We start from the raw sequence: 22,692 nt of genomic DNA, 5'->3' as shown, positions 1-22,692 counted from the left end.
CTGTCATGGATTAGTAAGCCCTGGTGTGCATACAGCCCACATTACATAGACGCTTATCTGAAAGCCTCTGGCTGGTGAGGCCACTGTTCACCCAGTCCCCTTCCTCCACCTCTTCTTACACAGGAGCTTTGTCTAATATTAAATCCAGTGCTGCTTTTCACGCTTTGCAACATCCATGAGGGAGGACGATTTTCCTGATAGGACTTTTCACATACGAAAAGACCGTGTGGGCATCTGGGGTCTGTGTGTGGTGTGTGGAGGTGTGGTGTCACTATCATGGTGGGCTGTGTGTGGTCTGTGGAGGTGTGGTGTCACTATCATGGTGGGCTGTGTGTGGTGTGTGGAGGTGTGGTGTCACTATCATGGTGGGCTGTGTGTGGTGTGTGGAGGTGTGGTGTCACTATCATGGTGGGCTGTGTGTGGTCTGTGGAGGTGTGGTGTCACTATCATGGTGGGCTGTGTGTGGTCTGTGGAGGTCCAGTATCTCTGTCCTGTGGATGCTTGTCTTCTGACGTGGGAGCTCAACTGTATGTCTGCCATCTGCTGGCCAGCACTGGACCCATGGGACGTCCTCCTGAGTTGTCTTTTCTGAATGTTGGGACTCCTTGGGCACTGGGTGGAGAGGAAGAAATGCCAGGAGCTAAGAACGGACGGAAGCGGGGGTGGGGGGTGAGGAAGGACAGGGAGAGGTGCTGAGCAAGGCTCAGGCTCGGTGCCCTGAGCCACTCCCAGGCCAGGGCTCTGCCTCCCAAGAGAACAGCCACAGAGAATAAGTCAGAACTAAAAAAAATATTTCATTTCATTCTGAATAAAAAACAGAACAGACAGAACTCTTGGAAATCCTGAAAACAAGGTCATTGCTACAGAAAATTTCACAGAAATCATTGTGCAGTGTGGGACCGAGGTGGCAGCCAGGCCATGAGCCACGTGGGGCGGATCCTGGAGCTGAGCATCCGCGGCCGCCACCTCTGCTTCAGCATGCCGGGCAGGTCCTCCAGCCTCAGGACCGCTCCACACGGGAGCTCTTGCGACTCCGGGTGCCCCACATACCCCGCTTGGAATGATAATGATGGTAGAAGTTCCTCAGCCTCAGTCGCTCCACCTCCAGCCCTGCCTGCAGGACCCTGGGGTGGGGTGGGAGGAATGTCAGCTTGGCTGGGTCTCCCCCCACCCCGCAGGACCCTGGGGTGGGGGGAGGGACATCAGCTGGCTGGGTCCCCCCCCCAGGACCTGGGGCTCAGGGCAGCATGCAGCAGGGGACTGTGGGGCTCTCTGGCCCTGCAGAGCTTGGCAGCGGGGGGAGTGGTCCCCGTGGCATGGGGTCGGCACACGCACCGGTCCAGCAGCTCCCAGTCCTCGCCCCCCCACTGGTCCCGGAACTCCTCCGTGTTCATGCCTCCCACGCGGTCAAAATCCGATTTGTAGATCCCAAAGAGGCCAAAGCCATTCACCTCCCAGTAACCTGGTGTGGAGGGGCCGCTTTCAGATGGGGTGGGGGTGGGGTGGGGGTCTCCGGAGACCTCAGGAAGGGGTGGGGCTGGGGCTCTCAGCCAGGCGCACAGCACCGGATGGGGTGGTCTTACGGCTCAGATCCTGGGTTTCTGGAACCGTGGGTTCGAGGCCCACTCTGAAGGCTGGGAGAAGCCCTGGGCGCCAGGACCAGGCTGGTGAGCAGTGGGGTGCTGGCCTGGGGGGTCATTCGGGGACTTGCCGTGTGGGTTGCCCGGTGAGCTCCCGCAGCCCAGGCGCATGACCACGGGGGCGAAGGCCAGCTTGCCCTCCACGCAGTGCTTCCGGATGCTGTCCAGGATGTTGAGAGGGAAGTGGATGTGCAGGTCACAGAGGAAGACGATGCTGCTGGGGTCCTGGGGGTCCAGAGGTCTGAGTGGGCCATCCTGCCCTCCCCACCCTCCCCTGCCCGCCCTGCGCCGGGCCTGACCCCGCCACAGACCTCCACCGCGTCCACTCCGGCCTGCAGCCCCGCCGAGCGCTCGAAGTTTCCAGTGCGTCTCAGGTACTGGTACCTGGGGGGGGTTAAAGGAGCCGCTGGTGGCCATGCTGGAGCCGGGGCAGGGGGCGCCTCGCAGGGGGGAAGCGCACCGGGCGCCTCGTACCGGGGCAGGCGCGCCCCGCGCAGGGCCCGCTCCACGTCCATGTCCTCGCTCTCGAAGTCCACCAGGATGACGCTGAAGTGCGAGTCTCCGGTGCGCGCGTGCAGCGCCACCATGTCCGCCAGGAACTGTGCCACCCAGCGCGCCTGGTTCTTCACTGGAAGAGGGACGCGGGACGGGCTGGCGGCTGGGGGGGGTGCCCTCCTCCGGCCACCCTGCCCGGCCCGCGCCGGGGCACCCCGCCCCCCCGCACTGGGGCACCCCGCCGGGGACCTGGCGCGTGCCGACCCCCTCCCCCCGACCCCCGCACTGGGGCACCCCGCCGGGGACCTGGCGCGTGCCGACCCCCCCCCCCCCCCGGGACCTGGCGCGTGCCGACCCCCCCCCCCCGCCGGGGACCTGGCGCGTGCCGACCCCCTCCCCCCGACCCCCGCACTGGGGCACCCCGCCGGGGACCTGGCGCGTGCCGACCCCTCCCCCCCCCGCCGGGGACCTGGCGCGTGCCGACCCCCCCCCCCCGCCCGTACCTGGCGCGTGCCGACCCCCCCCCCGTACCTGGCGCATGCCGACCCCCCCCCGCCCGTACCTGGCACGATGAAGTGCACCATGACGTCCTGGCGCCACGCCAGGCGCAGCGGCCGGCAGAGCTCGGCGTCGGGGCGGCGCGAGGCGGCGGCCGCGGGGGGCTCGGGGCTGTCCGCGTCCGCGTCCCCGGCCCGCGCGCCCGGCAGCCGCAGGAAGACGTACTCGGACAGGCGCAGGCGGCCGCCGCCGCGCTCCTGCAGCTCCAGCTCCAGCAGGAAGCGGCTCCCGCGCGCAGAGTCGCGCCGCTTCTCCACGTTCACGATGCGCAGCAGCGCGAAGCGCCTGCGGGGCGGGCGGGGCGCGGTCAGCGCGGGGCGGGGGTCAGCGGTCAGCGCGGGGCGGGGGTCAGCGCGGGGCGGGGGTTAGCGGCGGGGGAGGGGGTGGTCAGCGCGGGGCGGGGGTCAGCACGGGGCGGGGGTCAGCGGTCAGCGCGGGGCGGGGGTCAGCGGTCAGCGCGGGGCGGGGGTTAGCGGCGGGGGAGGGGGTGGTCAGCGCGGGGCGGGGGTCAGCACGGGGCGGGGGTCAGCGGTCAGCGCGGGGCGGGGGTTAGCGCGGGGTGCGGTCAGCGCGGGGCAGGGGTCAGCGGCGGGGGAGGGGACGGTCAGCGCGGGGCAGGAATCGGCGGTCAGCCAGTGCGGTTTCCCCCCCACCAGGAGGCAGCTGGACCGGCTCGGGCCCCCAGCTCCAGGCGGCCCGCGGCTGCGCCCCTCTCCCTGGGCCCTCTGCGCCCCTCTCCCCGGGCCTTCTGCGCTCGCCTGTCTGGGGGAGGATTCCTGTCTAGATTTGCTCAGTCCTCCCCAGCACTCCTAGAGACGCCTCCGAGCGTCCCAAGAGGGGGCTGCTGCCTTCCTTTGGTCCCTTCCCCACCTTCTGCCCACAGCCTTCCCGCTCTGCCCCAGACCCTGTGCAGTCTCCTACCAGCTCTCATTGACTGGTGGGCCTGGAAGCCCGCCACTGTGACCTCCGACCTGTTCCCACTCCCCCCACTACCTAGTCTCCCCAAGTGGAGATTTTTATTTTTTTGTCGGTCGTGGGGCTTGAACTCTGGGCCTGGGCGCTGTCCCTCAGCTCTTCAGCTCAAGGCGAGTGCTCTACCACTTGAGCTACAGCGCCACTTCCGGTTTTCTGGTGGTTTATTGGAGATAGGAGTCTCACGGTCTCTCTTGCCCGGGCTGGCTTTGAACCGCGATCCTCAGATCTCAGCCTCCTGAGTAGCTAGGATTACAGGCGTGAGCCACCAGTGCCCGACAAGTGGAGTTTTTTAGATGCAAATGCTCTTGGTCACCCCTCCGGGCCACCCAAACTCTGGGCCCAAGCAGGCAAATGCAGGGACAGTTGCACTGGTGGTTTGGAAAGGCCTGGGCACTGAGCTGCCTGCAGGATGCTGATGACTGAGGGCGGGTCTGCTTTCCCAACCACTTGGGCTACAGCAATTTCCACCCACCTCCCTAGAACCAGGCGGCCACCCTTCCTCCCCACAACCCAGCAGATAGCACAGCCAGGCAACCTGTGCACACCAGGGCCCAACCCCTGCCTTGCTCAGAACGTCTATCCCGCTTGGCTGTGTCCATCTTCTGCCCAACTGGCACCTTGGCCTGCTGTCCCTCTCCCCCGGGTTTGGCACACAGCAGGCCCTCGGGCTCCAGCCTCCCAGGGGGAGGTGGGCACAGGCTGGATCCTGGGCCTGGCAGGTCTGAGGGCCCGTGGGCAGGAGCCCCATGCCTGCCCCGGAACTGGTCTCACAGCCATAGTGAAGACCTCAGCGATGTCCAGGGAGACGAAGGGTGTAGGTGTTCTTAGCTGACCTGGCCCCAGAGTGGGCTCCTGCCTACCATGTGCCTGAGACTGACCACTAAACCTTGTAGCTTGGGTCAAGGAGACAGATTTAGGGTTTGGGGGTGCAGCATCCCAGGAACCAGCCTTGGGTGGGACTCTGTAGAAGCACCAAACCTTGGCCACAGTCTTGAGCAGGAAAGGAGCATGCCAGGGGAGAGGCGCAGGGGCACAGGAGAAGAGCTGTGGAGTTCCCGAGAAGCACGCTGGTCCCCAGGAAGGTCTGAGTCCCTGGAGCCCTCTCCAGATGACACCCATGACCACGGTGCTCCCCGAGCTGTTGGCCCCCCCATGGTGCTCATGAGCCTTTGGTGTTCCCCACTCTCCATCCCCGGTGCTGACCGGCCGCTGCCCACCATACCTGGCCCCCATACCATCCATGATGCTTGCTGAGCTGCTGCCACTAAACCTGTGGTGCTCAATGAGCCCCTGCCCCCCAATCCAACCATAACACTGATCCGCTGCCCCCAATCCCACCATGACACTCACAGCCACTGCCCCCAATCCCACCATGACACTGAGCCGCTGCCCCCAATCCCACCATGACACTGAGCCGCTGCGCCCAATCCCACCATGACACTCACAGCCACTGCCCCCAATCCCACCATGACACTCACAGCCACTGCCCCAATCCCACCATGACACTCACAGCCACTGCCCCCAATCCCACCATGACACTGAGCCGCTGCGCCCAATCCCACCATGACACTCACAGCCACTGCCCCAATCCCACCATGACACAGCCACTGCCCCAATCCCACCATGACACTCACAGCCACTGCGCCCAATCCCACAATGACACTGAGCCGCTGCCCCAATCCCACCATGACACTGAGCCGCTGCGCCCAATCCCACCATGACACTCACAGCCACTGCCCCAATCCCACCATGACACTGAGCCGCTGCCCCAATCCCACCATGACACTGAGCCGCTGCGCCCAATCCCACCATGACACTCACAGCCACTGCCCCAATCCCACCATGACACTGAGCCGCTGCCCCCAATCCCACCATGACACTGAGCCACTGCCCCCAATCCCACCATGACACTGAGCCGCTGCCCCAATCCCACCATGACACAGCCACTGCGCCCAATCCCACCATGACACTCACAGCCACTGCCCCCAATCCCACCATGACACTCACAGCCACTGCCCCAATCCCACCATGACACTGAGCCGCTGCGCCCAATCCCACCATGACACTCACAGCCACTGCCCCAATCCCACCATGACACTCACAGCCACTGCGCCCAATCCCACCATGACACTGAGCCGCTGCCCCAATCCCACCATGACACTGAGCCGCTGCGCCCAATCCCACCATGACACTCACAGCCACTGCCCCAATCCCACCATGACACTGAGCCACTGCGCCCAATCCCACCATGACACTGAGCCGCTGCGCCCAATCCCACCATGAAACTCACAGCCAATGCCCCAATCCCACCATGACACTGAGCCACTGCCCCCAATCCCACCATGACACTGAGCCACTGCCCCCAATCCCACCATGACACTGAGCCACTGCCCCCAATCCCACCATGACACTCACAGCCACTGCCCCAATCCCACCATGACACAGCCACTGCCCCCAATCCCACCATGACACTCACAGCCACTGCCCCCAATCCCACCATGACACTCACAGCCACTGCCCCAATCCCACCATGACACTCACAGCCACTGCCCCAATCCCACCATGACACAACCACTGCCCCCAATCCCACCATGACACAGCCACTGCCCCCAATCCCACCATGACACTGAGCCACTGCCCCCAATCCCACCATGACACTGAGCCACTGCCCCCAATCCCACCATGACACTCACAGCCACTGCCCCAATCCCACCATGACACTCACAGCCACTGCCCCAATCCCACCATGACACTCACAGCCACTGCCCCCAATCCCACCATGACACTGAGCCACTGCCCTCAATCCCACCATGACACTCACAGCCACTGCCCCAATCCCACCATGACACTGAGCCACTGCCCTCAATCCCACCATGACACTGAGCCGCTGCGCCCAATCCCACCATGACACTGAGCCACTGCCCCCAATCCCACCATGACACTCACAGCCACTGCCCCAATCCCACCATGACACTGAGCCACTGCCCCCAATCCCACCATGACACTCACAGCCACTGCCCCCAATCCCACCATGACACTCACAGCCACTGCCCCCAACCCCACCATGACACTGAGCCGCTGCCCCAATCCCACCATGACACTGAGCCACTGAGCCCAATCCCACCATGACACTCACAGCCACTGCCCCCAATCCCACCATGACACTCACAGCCACTGCCCCAATCCCACCATGACACTCACAGCCACTGCCCCAATCCCACCATGACACTGAGCCGCTGCCCCAATCCCACCATGACACTCACAGCCACTGCCCCAATCCCACCATGACACTGAGCCGCTGCCCCCAATCCCACCATGACACTGAGCCGCTGCCCCCAATCCCACCATGACACTCACAGCCACTGCCCCCAATCCCACCATGACACTCACAGCCACTGTCCCAATCCCACCATGACACTCACAGCCACTGCCCCAATCCCACCATGACACTCACAGCCACTGCCCCAATCCCACCATGACACTCACAGCCACTGCCCCCAATCCCACCATGACACTGAGCCACTGCCCCCAATCCCACCATGACACTCACAGCCACTGCCCCAATCCCACCATGACACTCACAGCCACTGCCCCAATCCCACCATGACACTCACAGCCACTGCCCCAATCCCACCATGACACTCACAGCCACTGCCCCAATCCCACCATGACACTCACAGCCACTGCCCCCAATCCCACCATGACACTGAGCCACTGCCCCAATCCCACCATGACACTCACAGCCACTGCCCCAATCCCACCATGACACTCACAGCCACTGCCCCCAATCCCACCATGACACTGAGCCACTGCCCCCAATCCCACCATGACACTCACAGCCACTGCCCCAATCCCACCATGACACTCACAGCCACTGCCCCCAATCCCACCATGACACTGAGCCACTGCCCCCAATCCCACCATGACACTCACAGCCACTGCCCCCAATCCCACCATGACACTCACAGCCACTGCCCCAATCCCACCATGACACTCACAGCCACTGCCCCCAATCCCACCATGACACTCACAGCCACTGCCCCAATCCCACCATGACACTCACAGCCACTGCCCCACCCGCATACCCCCTGTAGCATGTGTTGAGCCGCTGCCCGCCCCCCATACCAGCGTGGTGCTCACTGGCCTCTGCCCCCCCCCGTTGTGCTCACTGGCCGCTGCCCCCCCCCCCCGTTGTGCTCACTGGCCGCTGCCCCTCCCCGTACCCGCCGTGGCGCGCGTTGAGCCCGTCCCCGTACCCGCCGTGGCGCGCGTTGAGCCCGTCCCCGTACCCGCCGTGGCGCGCGTTGAGCCCCCCCCCCCCCGTACCCGCCGTGGCGCGCGTTGAGCCCCCCCGTACCCGCCGTGGCGCGCGTTGAGCCCCCCCGTGGCGTGCGTTGAGCCCGTCCCCGTACCCGCCGTGGCGCGCCTTGAGCCCGTCCCCGTACCCGCTGTGGCGCGCGTTGAGCCCCCCCGTACCCGCCGTGGCGCGCCTTGAGCCCGTCCCCGTACTCGCCGTGGCGCGCGTTGAGCCCCCCCGTACCCGCCGTGGCGCGCGTTGAGCCCCCCCGTACCCGCCGTGGCGCGCGTTGAGCCCCCCCGTACCCGCCGTGGCGCGCGTTGAGCCGCTCCATGTACTGGGCCGCCACGTCCACGGCCTCGGCCTCCGGCAGCTGCAGATTTCCCGACACGTTGCAGCGCAGGTCATTCCAGTCCGAGCGCAGCAGCTCGAAGTCCACGGTGCCCACGCTGAACGTGCGCTGCCAGTCGATGGCGTCCTCCCGCCAGCGGCCCGCGGGCCGCGCCGCCGCCTCTTCCTCCTCCTCACTGGCGTCCGGTGTGGCCTCTTCCCCCGGGGGGCCGTCGTCCTCCCCCTCCTCCTCCCCCTCCCCGGGCAGCTGCGGCCTGGACACCTGGGCCACGCGGAGGAAGGAGGTCACGGGTTTTGTCTCGGCGGACGAGTTTGCGTCTGCAGCGGGCGCTGCGAGTTCCCGGGCATGCACTGGGGCCCCCCGGCCCCCCCGGGGGGCCTGCGTCCGGGCCGAAGGCCTCGGCTCTGCGGTCCTGCGGCGGTGGGGCTGCGGGGGGCGCGGTGGCGCCCGCAGCTGCACCCTGGGCAGGGGCCTGGGGCGTGGGAAGACCCTGGGGAAAGGGGGCCAGGGGGGGTCCGGCAGCGCCCTCCGGGAGGCCCGCAGCCCAGGCCGCACCGGCCGCACCCTCGTCACATACACCTTTGAGGGCGCCGTGTGGGGGGGTGGGGCCCGGCCCAGAAAGAGGGGCAGGGGCCGGGAGGCCCAGCTTAGGGCCCGGGAATGCCTGGGGGCCTGCCCATCCAGAGAACTGGACGTCGGTGGGGTGGGGGTGGCCACAGTCAGCATCTTGGGCTTCGTGGGGGCCACCAGCGTGGGGGTCTGGCGGCCGAGCTGTGCCACAGATGCCCCTGTTGGCTCCAGGCTGTCCAGCAGCTCCCGGTCATCTTCATCATCCAGAAAGTCTGCCGGAAGTGCACAGTCAGCTGCAGGACAGGCCAGCAGGCTGGGCACGCCCGGGCTCGGGGGCACCTACCATCCGGGTTGAGGAAGAGGAAGGCGCGGCGCTGCATCTCCTCTTCATCATCCTCTCCCTCCTCCCTGTCCATCTTCATGTATTTGTAGAACCCAAACCTGGGGCGGGGCGGGGCAGGGCAGGCATCAGAGGCCCTGCTGCCAGGCTCTGCCCTGGCTTCTGACGGAACCTCCCTCCCCGCCCCACCCACCTCTCCAGGTACAAGGGCGACTCTCGGTAGAAGCACTTGTTGTCTGACTCCATGTGGGTGAGGCGGGTGTAGTCGTTGGGATAGACGAAGGACAGGTACACCTGGAGGCAGGGCAGGCTTAGCTGTGTGCGAAGGGGCTGAGGCTGCGGGGGAGCCCACAGAGGAGGCCCGGCACTTACAAACTGCAGTCCCTGGTATCTTGCGATGGGAAAATCCTTGAGGATGTAGGTCGGGGCGTAGGCGCATGGCTCCAGCACGTTCTCCAGGCTGGAAGGCTCCATCCGAGGAGCTGCGAGGGGCAGTTACTGTGGCCCGACTGGCGCCCAGCCCCGGCGCCCCACGGCTGCCCCGGCTCCAGCCCCCGCGCCCCACGGCTGCCCCCGCTCCAGCCCCCGCGCCCCACGGCTGCCCCCGCTCCAGCCCCGGCGCCCCACGGCTGCCCCCGCTCCAGCCCCCGCGCCCCACGGCTGCCCCCGCTCCAGCCCCGGCGCCCCACGGCTGCCCCCGCTCCAGCCCCCGCGCCCCGCCTCAGCCCCCGCTCCAGCCCCCGCGCCCCACTCCAGCCCCCGCGCCCCGCTCCAGCCCCCGCTCCAGCCCCCGCGCCCCACTCCAGCCCCCGCGCCCCACTCCAGCCCCCGCGCCCCGCTCCAGCCCCCGCGCCCCACTCCAGCCCCCGCGCCCCGCTCCAGCCCCCGCGCCCCACGGCTGCCCCCGCTCCAGCCCCCGCGCCCCACGGCTGCCCCCGCTCCAGCCCCGGCGCCCCACGGCTGCCCCCGCTCCAGCCCCGGCGCCCCACGGCTGCCCCCGCTCCAGCCCCCGCGCCCCGCCTCAGCCCCCGCTCCAGCCCCCGCGCCCCGCTCCAGCCCCCGCGCCCCGCTCCAGCCCCCGCGCCCCGCCTCTGCCCCCGCTCCAGCCCCCTCTCACTGAGGAAGAAGATGTCCCTGGGGTCTGGCCGCAGCATGTCCACGCTGGGCTCCTGCTGTGGGAAGTGGCCGCCCACGTGGCTGGCTAGAGACTGGGGGATGTGGGCCACATGATCCATCTTCAGGGCCGACTCATCTGGGGCAGAAGGGAGGCCTTCACTCTCCTCCCCGTTCCCATCCAGACCCAGCTGCCAGAGGTGATCCCTTCCCCAAGGGTGCGGCTCCACACCTGTGTACAGGGAGATGTGGGCAGAGCCGACGATCTCGAACTTCAGACCAGGCAGGAAGGCTCGCCACTAGGGGGCGGGGGCAGGAAAGAGGCAGCGTCCAGGGGGGCTCTTCCTGGCTCAGGGCGGGGGAGGCCAGGGGCGCCATCTCCAAGGATAGGGGCAGTTTGGAGGGTGGATGGGAGAGGAGACCTAGGAAAAGGCAGCTGCGGGAGGACCAGGCTGAGGGGCTCTAGGGGCAGATCTAGATCCCCTACCTTTGATCCCTCCCCCGACTTCCCTCCCTTCCAGGCAGCTTCCGGACTTGCCGGGAATGCGTCAAACCTCACCAGCTCCCTGGTTTTGCACCTCTGCTCTCCTGAGGTCACTGCTGGGCTTGGAAGGACCGGGCCTGGCACCCTCCCCTCCTTGCGCCCACCTCTCTAGCTGCTCCTGTCGGACTCGGTTCCTCTCGGGCTCCCTGCAAGCTGATCTTCCTGGGGCTGACTCCAGACCCTCTGCTCTAGCTTTATCCAGCTCTCACCATCCTCCCCCCAGGGTGAGCCTAAAGTTGTGCCTCCAGCCTGCTGAGTTAAGCTCACAGTGATCACATGCACTGGACACATGCAACACCCTGCGGCCTCAGGCTGAGGGCCGACCTCCCTCCTACCCTGCGAAGTTCCCTCCCGCCTCCGACCTGCCTGGATGCCCTCCCGCCTCTGACCTGCCTGGATGCCCTCCCGCCTCTGACCTGCCTGGATGCCCTCCCGCCTCTGACCTGCCTGGATGCCCTCCCGCCTCTGACCTGCCTGGATGCCCTCCCAAGGGCTCCTCTCAGTGCTTGGCCTTCCCACACTGGCCAGAGTTTTCTTGGAACGAAAGTCTCCCTGCTTCGTTCTCCGGATAGCCTGTGTTGTCCAGTATGGCCCTGCAGGCCGGGCCTGGCCACCAGACCTCTCAGGTCTCAGAAGACGCTGGGAGACACAGGTCCACCCACTAGGTCTGGAATTCCTACCCCAAACTCTTTCCCTTCCACGTCTGCTTGCTGAAGGCTGCTCTTCAATGGTACCCTAGCCAGCACAGCAGGCCCTCCTGACCCAGGTTCACACCAGAGCCTCTGCTTCACGGGATAAGGGAGAGGTCTCTGGGGCATGGACCATAGTGAAGCAGTCTTGCAAGGAGGTTGGGGTGGGGGAGGGAGTCAGGGGAAGGAGGGGGCTGGGGTCTTCCGGCATCTCAGGAAGACCCGCCATACTCACACCCACTTCCACATGGTCTGAGCCCCGGTCATCCTGCTTGTGAAGCAGTTCAAAGTAGTATTTCCGGGAGGCCATGAGCCTGTGAACATGAAGAACGTGTCTTCATCATCATTATCCAGGAACCCCAAACAGAGGGAGAGCCCAGGGTGTGTGTGTGTGTGTGCGCGTGAGAGAGACCCGCCCGCCCTCCCTCCGGCCGGGCTGCTCTCTGCAGGCCAGTGACAGTGTAAGGAGGCTCACCCAGCTTCTCCTCCACCCACCAACACTCCTGAGCACATATGCTCGCCCCAACTCACCGCCGGGGCTTGGACACCTGGGAGCTGAACTTGGTGAATTCTCCAGGTGCAGTCCACTCAGAGCCGGTCTAGAAGTGACACAGCAGCGAGCCTAAGGGCTGCTGTGTTTTGGGGCACACCAGACCCATTCCCAAGAAGCTGCAGGGCCGGGCAGGGCATACCTTGCCTACAAAGGCTATGAGCTGGGCAGCTGCCGGACTCTCATCCACACTCAGCCAGAGCTCAGAGTTGTCGTCCGAAGCCACGGAGAACTGGATGTCCCCTAGCCCACAGGACAAGGGCTTGTTCAGGCTCTTCACGCCACCGCCCCCTGACACCCCACTCCGCGGCACACCCCGCCCCCACACCATCTTTCGCTGGGTGAATGAAGCCAAAAATCCGGAGTCCATAGTTCTTCCACTTGGGGGACACTGCCAACTTCTTCACGGTGGTGCGCGTCTAGGGAGGTAGTGAGCAGTGACGCCGAGGCCAGCCTGGTGCCCCCCCAGCCCGCCAGCCCACCCGGGCACTCACATGAGGGAAGAGCGGGAAGTGCAGATTCCTCCTCAGCTGACCCACCGCACCTCCACACCAGTCCTCAAAAACGTGCAGGTTCACCTGTCCCTTGAACTGGAGCCAGGGAGGCTTTACCTCCCCCCCCCCCCCCCCGCCCGGCTGCCCATCCAGGGGGGCTTTACCCCTCCCCCTCTTCCCCTTCCCCCTGCCAGCCCATCCAGGGGGGCTCTATCTCCCTCCCCCTCCTCCCCTTCCCCCTGCCAGCCCATCCAGAGGGGCTTTACCTCCCCCCCCATCCAGGGGGGCTTTATCTCCCACCCCCGCCCTGCCCATCCAGGGGGGCTTTACCTCCCCCCCCACCTCCCAGCCCATCCAGGAGGGGCAGAGCTCACCTCCTCCCGCCAAGGGGGTGTCTGACGTGTGAGGTTCAGTGGTGGGGGCCTCCCTGCCCCTCCAGGAAATAGCATGTTTGGGTCCCGCCCCTCGAACTTCAGGAGAGGAAGGGCAGCAAGGGTAAGTAGGGTCCCCGCCACACACAAGCGCAGGCAGACACAGCAAGGCACCTTCACACACAGTCTGTCTCAGGCCGAGCACCCTCCGCACGCGCCCTCAGGACACAGCCGCACACACACCACCTGTGTCTGCCCGGATATGCAACGCCAGGCCAGGGTGCTCACACAGACAAGGTGGCACGCCTTCCACCCCTCCCCGCTTACCGCCTGCTCCTCCTCTCGACTCTCACTGGAGTCGTCCACCCTCTGCGTGGCCGGCAGGGCCTGGGCCCCGTGGCTGTCCGTCACACTGGGCAGCTTCTCCCCGTCTGTGGGTGGCAAACAAGAGCTCTCTGAACCTTCACCATGTCAGCAGGGGCACGGTGGGCCTGTCCCGCACAGCTGCAGCGGGGTAGGAAGGTGCTGCTGGAGCCCAGGCTTCCGGGAGGGAGCAGGGCTATGTGTGTATCTGCAGCCGCTGGGTGCCCATCTTGCCCTTCTCACTGAGTGGCTTGCCTCAGGAAGGACTCCAGCCTTCTGGGAGCCCCCAGAGCCTTTCCCATGTGGCTCAAGAGTGAGACTCGAAGGTGACCGCAGGGAAAGCCAGCATGGTGTTCCAGGGTCAAGCCACGCCACCTGAACAAGGCAGCCCTGGCAGGGGCACCGCGCCGGTCTACCAGAGGACCCGGCACCAAGGTGGCCCTGGAGGAAGACTGTGCCCTAGATGGCACCCCTCACAGACAGGCAGAGACATCTCCACAGCTCGCTCCCTCCCCAAGCCGGAGGCAGGACATCTCTGTGCCCATTTCTCTCCACTTACTGGACATTCTCCATGACCACCCCACAGCACCTTCCAGGGTCCACACCCAGGACCTGAGCCTCTAGGTGGGGAGTCTCACTCTGACCGGTTCCAGCCCCTCCTGCCCGCCCTGGCCTGGCTCCTGCCCAGTGAGACCCCCACCGTGCTTCTCCCAGGCTCCTGATTCCAGAGCCTTCCCTCAGTCACTTTTGACTAGTTGGGAGGTAAGCAAGGAACAGGCTCCTGGCCAGCTTGGCTGCTCCAGATGTCCACAGCCCAACAAGCTAAGTCCAGGTAGCTAGAGGCATTAAACTTTTCTGTAGTACAGTTCTAGGCCAGGCTGCCACCATCACCCTGTAGGCCCGAGACCTCTGGTCCTCCTACCCCCGGGGCCTCTGTGCGCAGCCTGCCGGACACCACCACGATGCTGCCTCCACCGGCCAGTCTGGAAAACCTCAACGTTCAGCTGCTTTTCAAAAGTCCCGCAGGGCTGATGGGAGCCCAGGCTGCTCTTGTCAGGGCCACTTGGCACCTTCGGCCTTCTAGGACCCAGAACAGCTCCCACCTACCCAGGTCTCTAGCTACCCCTCGGATGCGGGGGGGGGGGGGGGGGGGGGGGGGAGGGGGCCAGGGTGTGGCTTCTATGCCGACACCCCTCCAGGTTCAGCTGGCTCCTTGACTTCTCAGGAAGTTGGGCTGGAGGCCTATGGCAACTGAGCAACCCACAGAAGCAGCGGATGGAAGCTGAGAGCTCGGGCTTCCGCCCTATCAGCTGACATGGGGTGAGGGCGGGGCTTCAGTGTCAGGGATCTCTTGAAGATGTGGCCTGCAGTATGAGATGCATGGGTTCAGGTAACCTATGGACCCCCTTGGGGGTGGGGACCAGCCCCAGAGCCCTGGCTGTGGAGCGGTCTAGGGTCCATGGAGAGGCCTCCAGGCATGCAGAGGCAGAGGGGACTCCACGGCTGGGAGGCAGGAAGAGGACCGAAGCCCCTGGAAGCCCCTCGGGTGGAGTGGTCTAGGATGTCCTGAGTCAGTGCCCGGCTTGGGGCTCCTGGGACAGGGGACACTGCCTCCCCTGACACCCAGCTCAGGACGCCAATTCCTCCACAAGTCAGAGGAGGCTGGCTGGGGCCTGTCCTGGCCAGAGGTCCACGCTGTCCACCCCCTCAGTCCTGGCCAGGGGTCCACGCTGTCCACCCCCTCAGTCCTGGCCAGGGGTCCACGCTGTCCACCCGCTCAGTCCTGGCCAGGGGTCCACGCTGTCCACCCCTCAGTCCTGGCCAGGGGTCCACGCTGTCCTCCACCCCCCTCAGTCCTGGCCAGGGGTCGATGCTGTCCACCCCTCAGTCCTGGCCAGGGGTCCACGCTGTCCACCTCCTCAGTTCTGGCCAGGGGTCGATGCTGTCCACCTCTCAGTCCTGGCCAGGGGTCGATGCTGTCCACCCCTCAGTCCTGGCCAGGGGTCCACGCTGTCCACCCCCCAGTCCTGGCCAGGGGTCCACGCTGTCCTCTACCCCCCCTCAGTCCTGGCCAGGGATCCACGCTGTCCTCCACCCCCCTCAGTCCTGACCAGGGGTCCACGCTGTCCTCCACCCCCCTCAGTCCTGGCCAGGGGTCGATGCTGTCCACCCCTCAGTCCTGGCCAGGGGTCCACGCTGTCCACCCCCTCAGTCCTGGCCAGGGGTCGATGCTGTCCATCCCTCAGTCCTGGCCAGGGGTCGATGCTGTCCACCCCTCAGTCCTGGCCAGGGGTCCACGCTGTCCACCCCCCAGTCCTGGCCAGGGGTCCACACTGTCCTCTACCCCCCCTCAGTCCTCGCCAGGGGTCCACGCTGTCCTCCACCCCCCTCAGTCCTGGCCAGGGGTCCACACTCTCCTCCACCCCCCCCAGTCCTGGCCAGGGGTCCACGCTGTCCACCCCTCAGTCCTGGCCAGGGGTCCACGCTGTCCACCCCTCAGTCCTGGCCAGGGGTCCACGCTGTCCACCCCCTCAGTCCTGGCCAAGGGTCCACGCTGTCCACCCCTCAGTCCTGGCCAGGGGTCCACGCTGTCCACCCCTCAGTCCCGGCCAGGGGTCCACGCTGTCCACCCCTCAGTCCTGGCCAGGGGTCCACACTGTCCACCCCCTCAGTCCTGGCCAGGGTCCACGCTGTCCACCCCCCTCAGTCCTGGCCAGGGGTCCACGCTGTCCACCCCCCTCAGTCCTGGCCAGGGGTCCACGCTGTCCACCCCTCAGTCCTGGCCAGGGGTCCACGCTGTCCTCCACCCCCCTCAGTCCTGGCCAGGGGTTCACGCTGTCCACCCCTCAGTCCTGGCCAGGGGTCCACTGTCCACTCCCCAGCTTCCCCACTCTGGCCCTGTCTCCTCCTCTTCCAGCTGCTTCTGTCTCTGCTACCCGCCGCCTTCGGAAGCTCTTTCCCCGAATGTGTCATCTCCACGGCCCCTCCCGGCTCCTGCTCACGGGCAATGAGACACGTTGTGTGTGGGCTCACCCCCGGGGCGCGCCCCCGCACCGGGCACGGCCCCCGCGGCGCGGGCACGGGCGTGGGGCAGTCAGTGACCCTGGCAGCCCCGATCCCCCAAGCGCACAGGCCTGGGGTCAGGGCGGCGCTCCCACCCGTAGGCAGGGAAACTGAGGCCCTGCTGAGCAGGCAGAGGCGGAGACCCGGCCCCACCCCGGCTAACCGGAGCACTCGGGGTCCAAGCCAGACCCCAGGGTCCGCCCGGGGAGGGGTCGGTCCGGGGAGGGGTCGGTCCGTCCGGGGAGGGGTCGGTCCGGGGAGGGGTCGGTCCGGGGAGGGGTCGGTCCGTCCGGGGAGGGGTCGGTCCGGGGAGGGGTCGGTCCGGGGAGGGGTCGGTCCGTCCGAGCAGGGGTCGGTCCGGGCAGGGGTCGGTCCGTCCGGGGAGGGGTCCGCCCGGGGAGGGGTCCGCCAGGGCAGGGGTAGGTCCGGGCAGGGGTCGGTCCGGGCAGGGGTCGGTCCGTCCGGGGAGGGGTCGGTCCGTCCGGGCAGGGGTCGGTCCGTCCGGGGAGGGGTCGGTCCGGGGAGGGGTCGGTCCGGGCAGGGGTCCGCCCGGGCAGGGGTCGGTCCGGGGAGGGGTCGGTCCGTCCGGGGAGGGGTCGGTCCGGGGAGGGGTCGGTCCGGGGAGGGGTCGGTCCGTCCGGGGAGGGGTCGGTCCGTCCGGGGAGGGGTCCGTCCGGGGAGGGGTCGGTCCGGGGAGGGGTCGGTCCGGGGAGGGGTCCGCCCGGGGCGCGCGCGTCACCGCTGACGTCACCGGCCTCTCCCGGGGCCTCCCGCGGCCCCTCGCCCAGCACAGCCGCGCGGGGGAGGGCGGCCGGGCCAGACCGCCCGCGTCCCCGCGTCCCCGCGCCCGGCCCTCCGCGCCCGCCCGCGCCGCCCCGCGTACCTCGGCCGGCGCCCGGGCGCTGGCGCGGCGCGCGTGCGGGGCGCGCCAGGCTCAGGTGCACGTAGGTGAGCCACGCGGCGCCGGTGAGCAGCAGCAGCAGCAGCAGCAGCTTCATCTGCTTGCGGATCTTCTTCACCGGCAACCGCGGCATCGCGGCCGCCGCGGTCAGGGCCGTCCCCGCGGCGCCCGGGCCCCCGCCGCCCCGCCCCGCATCCCCGGCCCGCCCGCCGCGCTCAGCGCCCGCGGCCCCGCATGGCCCTTTGTCCGCCGCGCGCGGCCCCCGGGCGCGGCCGCGACCCCCGGGCCGCCCCGCCCGAGGTGGCCCGGCGGGCGGCGGGAGCGGCTCCCGCAGGCGCGCCCCGCCCGGCCGCCCCGCTCGGCCGCTCCCGCTCCCGCTCCGCGCTCCCCGGGGCCGCGGCGGGGCCGGGCGGCATCCGCGCTGCGGCGCTGCCCACCGTGGCTCGGGACCGGCGGCCGCGCGGCCGCAGCCAATCCGGCCCGGCCGGCCCGCGGGGAGCCAATCGGCGGCGCGCGGGGGCGGGGCGCGCGGGGGCGGGGCGCCGCACTAGGGCGTGCCTGCGTCCCCGCACCGGCCCCGCACCGGCCCCGCACCGGGCCCGCCGACGCGCAGCCGCCCGGACCTGGCCTGCGGCGCGGAGACCTGGGCGCCGGAGCTGGGGCGGGAGATGAGGCGGCGGAGGGGGCGGGAGGGGCGCGGACGCCCGGGGAGGGGGCGGGAGGGGCGCGGACGCCCGGGGAGGGGGCGGGAGGGGCGCGGAGGCCCGGGGAGGGGGGGCGGGAGGGGGCGGGAGGGGCGCGGACGCCCGGGGAGGGGGCGGGAGGGGCGCGGAGGCCCGGGGAGGGGGGCGGGAGGGGGCGGGAGGGGCGCGGAGGCCCGGGGAGGGGGCGGGAGGGGCGGTAGAGGAGAGGGGCGCGGGGAGGGCGGGAGGGCGCGGGGAGGCGATGGTGGGGGCGGGAGGGGGGGCGCCCGGGAGGCTGGGAAACAGGGTGCGTGAGACAGAAGGACTGGGTCTCCCGTGGATGACCGTGGCCTCCACCGAACGCTAGGCCCCCGGGGATGCCGGCCTGGGTGGCGGGGTCCCCCTGGCCTCGGGAGGGCGCGGCAGGGGCCTGGCTAGGGCTGACCCCGCACAGGGAGGGCGGGCTAGGGCTGACCCCGCACAGGGACGGCGGGCTAGGGCTGACCTGCACAGGGACGGCGGGCTAGGGCTGACCCCGCACAGGGACGGCGGGCTAGGGCTGACCTGCACAGGGACGGCGGGCTAGGGCTGACCTGCACAGGGACGGCGGGCTAGGGCTGACCCCGCACAGAGAGGACACACAGATGTCCCTGGAGAGCGCATAGAGGATGCAGAGAAGCTTTGGCGGCCAGGCTGTGGCCCTGGCTCAGCTGTGGAGTGACAGAGCTCACCCAGCCTAGAGCCTGCTTCGGCCTCAGCCTGGCCCTGCCCGCCCCGTGTCCAGCAGCCTCCCGCCTGGCTGGTCCATCTCCTGCAGATGCATGGGTCCTCCAGGAGGCCAGGGCCTGGGTGGGTGGAGGTGAGCTGCCAGGTGAGCTCTGGGATCATTGGCCATCGGCCTCTGCACCCGGCTGGCGGGACCCTGGGGGGACACTGGGGACACCGCTGGCCCAGAAAGGGAACAGCCTTGGAGCTGCCTGGGTCCATTCCAGCCAGCAGGCCCCCGAGGTATGGGGCCCATGGCCGCACCTGGTCCTGGAAAGACTATTGGGAGGTGGCTCTTCAGGTTTTTGTTTTTTCTTTGGCCAGTCCTGGGGCTTAAACTCGGGGCCTGGGCGCTGTCCCTCAGCTCCTTCAGCTCGAGAGCGCTCTACCGCTTGAGCCATAGCACCACTTGCAGCTTTTCTGTGTATGTGGTGCTGAGGAATCGAACCCAGGGCCTCATGCATACACAGCAAGCACTCTACCACTGAGCCTCCTTCCCAGTCGCTTTTTAGTTTTAATTCTGTCCACCATCACCCTGTGCCACTAGAGACACAAAGTCAAATTGGCTACTTTCTGCTGTTTGTGGTTCTGTCCTCAGTCTAGCAAATACCATCTTGTAAAAATTTCCCCTCCGCTGCTGTTCTCATTCCCGACCCCTGTCTGCTTTCTGTAATTGTGTTGTTTGCATGCTCATAGAATGTTTATCAGGGCTGGGAAGGTGGCTCAGTGGTAGAGCGCTTGCCTTGCATGCCTGAGGCCCTGAGTTCAATTCCTCAGCACCACATAAGCAAAAAGAAAAAAGCTGGAAGTGACGCTGTGGCTCAAGTGGTAGAGAGCTAGCCTTGAGCTGAAGAGCTGAGGGACAGCGCCCAGGCCCAGAGTTCAGGCCCCACCACCGGACCCCCCCCCCAAAAAAAAGAATGTTTATCAAATTGTGCCTTAAAAATGTAATATTATTGTTTTTATTAAGGTGTTATACAGCAGGGTCACCAAAGTCAGGGAATGAGTGTCTGTCTTTCTTTTTTCCTTCCTTCCTTCCTTTCTTTCTTTCCTTCTTCAATGTCACCCCTTCCTTTGCTGTCCCCTAGTTTCCCACAGCTCACTTTCCACATAGTTTATACTGTGCCTGCATTGATTCACCCTCTCCACCTTTCTGTGCTCCCCCTAAAAAGACAAAAAAAAAAAAAGCCCTAAAAGCAAAAACAAGCACATCACCACCCCCACCCCCAGGTTACCATTTCCTGGAATTCATTTTGAAAATAGTATTTTAAATGTTCAAAGGAGTTATGCTCTTGGGTACCCTCCTGTAGTCTGACTGTGTGTGAATGTGTACAGCTGTAGACCTAGCTTCCACATAGGAAAGCTTGCCTGTATCTTCAACATTATTTTAACCACACTGTATGTGACACTCAGTTTCATACATGTGACATGACACTGTGGTGTCTCTCCTGTTGTCTTGCTCATTCAGACAGTCATTTCCTTCTGTCTGTGGCCAGAGACTTACCGGGAGGTCTCTCGGCAAGCAAGATAAGCCAGGTCCTTTCCCTCATGGAATCTGCTACTCGGCAGAGACCAGCGAGTGAACACATGCTAGTTATTGGATAGAGGTAAATACTATGACAAAAAAAATGAAGAGATGGCACAGCAGAGGGAAATTTGTTTCAGAGAGCTGTCACTGGGATACTGACAGAGTCCTTAGCCAGTAAACTGGTCTGAGCATGGTGCTGTGCACAGTAATGCTAGCTACTCTGAATGTAGGTGTCAACGATGGAGGTTCAGGGTCGGCCTAGGCAAAACAGAAACCCTGTATGAAAAATAACTAAGGCAAAAAAAACCAGGGGAATGGCTCAAGGGTAGAGCACTGGCCCAGGAAGTGCAAGGCCCTGAGTTCAAACTTCAGTACCACCCCCAAAAGTTAAAATTAGAAAAAGGAAGAGCAAGTGCATATGAGAAGTGTTTGGGACACTCCAGTCTCCATGGGCTCTGGACCAGGGAGTTTCCTCGTGAGCATCAGCTTGGAGGATCCAAGGCAGAAGGCAGACAAGCGGAGCTCAGCCACCTGCTCCGCCTGCTACCACATCTGGCCATGACTTTCAGAGTGACAACCACCATGTCAGTCTTCGACCACAGACGGAAAGATCTCAGCCTAACCAAGTCTGAATAGCCCCAAGTTGTCCCTTCTGAAGACTCAGCATTCACAACACACTTCTGAAAATTGCATTTGATTTCCGAGTAACAGCAAAAGCAAAACCATGCCTCTGCCTAATATACAACTCTGTCAGACAGGCTGTCTGTCTGGAGGAGACATCATTTGCATAGCCCTTTGCACTCCTTGAGCGTGTTTGAGAGGGACATGGTAGAAGCACAAAGATGCAGCGTTAGCCATGGTCAACACTGGCTGTTAGCTGGCAGGGGCATGGAGGGAGGAAACAGGAAGAAAATCGGTCAGCCCAAGTTTGAATGTCGCTCCTGCTCATCTTCCCTCCGGCCGCCGGCCGGCGTAGCAGGCATCCATCCGTAGCTGTCCTTTCCGCCTAGCTTGCTCCCTCTGCCCTGGTAGGAGCCCTGCCTACTGGGGCTCTTTGCCTGGTGGGGTCCTAAGGCTTTGCCCCAAAGATCCACTGATGTTCTCAGCTTTGCCCGTGTGGCACTGGTTCTTTGTTGTCCCTTCCTGTGGGACTTGGGAGGGTACACAGACATCCTTGGGGAACTCTGGCCTTTGACTGTGTCCTTTCCAGCCTGTAATAAAACCCCTTTCCCCAGCCAGCGCCAGGGCCTCCCTGTCTGTCCCCTGCTGTGAGAGCCGCCGCTAGGTCTCAGCTTCCCCGTGATGTGGCCTTTGGTAGAACATGCCAGAGTCTTCCCAAGACAGAGGGGACTCCAAGGACTTAGGACTTTCAGGCCTAATCACAGAAAAGCCCTGGGGGAACTGAATGAATTGGTCCCTTGGAATCTAAAACCTCGAGACGAGTGGAGTCCAAACTTGCAGGGCCAGGAAGGGAACATTTCACCAGGGGATAGTAGGGCAGTGGTGCTTGGGAAAGCACCGAGCCATTTCTGTGGCTTGATCCCGAATCTGAACCCTGGCTGTGGGATGTCACAGGTCGGATACCGATTCCAAGAGTTCTCTGCAGCCATAGGACCTCCCAGCCCCACCAGGCTGCCAGCTAACAGCTGGTGCAAAACCGAGCCTTCAGAGACCATTTCTCCATGCTGTGGAAACGTGGTAAGATGGTGAACCTCCTGGCCAGCCTTGCTGTGTGGGTAGGGCTTCTGTGAGGAACGGGTGATGGTTTGGGCAGCAGCCTGGCTGCCTCCCCAGCCAGAGAGGCAAGGTGCCACTGCTTCCAGAATGGAGGGGGGAAAGCACTTTTTGGGGAGTCAGTTGTGGGGCTTAAACTCAGGGGCTGGGCGCTGTCCCTGCGTGCTTCAGCTCAAAACAAGTGCTCTACCACTTGAGCCACAGACCACGTCCGGTTTGCTGGTGGTTTATTGGAGATAAGTCTCACAGACTTTCCTGCCTGGGCTGGCTTTGAACCACAACCCTCAGATCTCGGCCTCCGGGTATCCAGGGTTACAGTGTGAGCCACTGGCACCTGGTGGTACATTTCTTCTTAGGACAACGTCACCCCTTCCTCTCTGTGCCAGAGGCTAGGTGCACAGCACTGGCCACAGCCAGCGTGGCCTGAGCAGGACATCCAGGTCAAGTCATACCTAGCTTCCATTCCTGCGGCCGGGCGCTTGCCTCTGAGCTCCTGGCTAAGCATGACCCGTTGGGGAAAGAGGCTGGAAACGCCCAGGGACAGGTCATCCTGCCCACCTGCGTGCTAAGAGCCTCCACCGAGGCTGGTAGTTCACTCGGGACAGATTCTCTGCACTCTACATCCACCGGGCACCGGGGAGCCCACGCCTGGCGTGAATGTTCTAAT

At 65.3% G+C, this 22,692-nt stretch overlaps 1 protein-coding gene across 1 annotated transcript; it reads right to left on the bottom strand.

Annotated features, from left to right (window-relative positions):
• Positions 1-841: 841 nt before the first annotated feature.
• On the bottom strand, positions 842-17,448 carry B4galnt4 (beta-1,4-N-acetyl-galactosaminyltransferase 4). Its single transcript, XM_042665565.1, has 20 exons — positions 17,298-17,448; positions 13,316-13,419; positions 12,992-13,087; positions 12,618-12,713; positions 12,452-12,542; positions 12,266-12,366; positions 12,105-12,172; positions 11,809-11,887; positions 10,573-10,639; positions 10,345-10,479; positions 9,600-9,709; positions 9,421-9,521; positions 9,231-9,328; positions 8,271-9,159; positions 2,698-2,978; positions 2,115-2,268; positions 1,952-2,024; positions 1,712-1,865; positions 1,336-1,462; positions 842-1,124 (listed from the first exon to the last, which is right to left on the bottom strand). Exons 1-20 carry the CDS (start codon positions 17,446-17,448, stop codon positions 1,001-1,003), a joined length of 3,099 nt encoding a protein of 1,032 aa, XP_042521499.1. The 3' UTR covers positions 842-1,000.
• Between the last annotated feature and the right edge of the window lie 5,244 nt (positions 17,449-22,692).

This window comes from Dipodomys spectabilis, unplaced genomic scaffold (assembly GCF_019054845.1).
Source record: "Dipodomys spectabilis isolate Male_0828 unplaced genomic scaffold, ASM1905484v1 ptg000331l, whole genome shotgun sequence".
Taxonomy (NCBI): domain Eukaryota; kingdom Metazoa; phylum Chordata; class Mammalia; order Rodentia; family Heteromyidae; genus Dipodomys; species Dipodomys spectabilis.
Note: the sequence above shows the minus strand (reverse complement) of the source record. Positions and strands in the feature narration are given on the sequence as shown.

What these genes read in the sequence shown, in the direction of transcription:
- B4galnt4 (XM_042665565.1), bottom strand. Translation starts at nt 17,448, where the DNA reads ATGCCGCGGTTGCCGGTGAAGAAGATCCGCAAGCAGATGAAGCTGCTG. An exon ending in CAGGGACATCTTCTTCCTCA is followed by an intron (nt 9,710 to 10,344) that starts GTGAGAGGGGGC and finishes TGCCCCTCGCAG; the next exon opens with CTCCTCGGATGGAGCCTTCC. An exon ending in TCGCCCTTGTACCTGGAGAG is followed by an intron (nt 9,329 to 9,420) that starts GTGGGTGGGGCG and finishes GCCCCGCCCCAG; the next exon opens with GTTTGGGTTCTACAAATACA.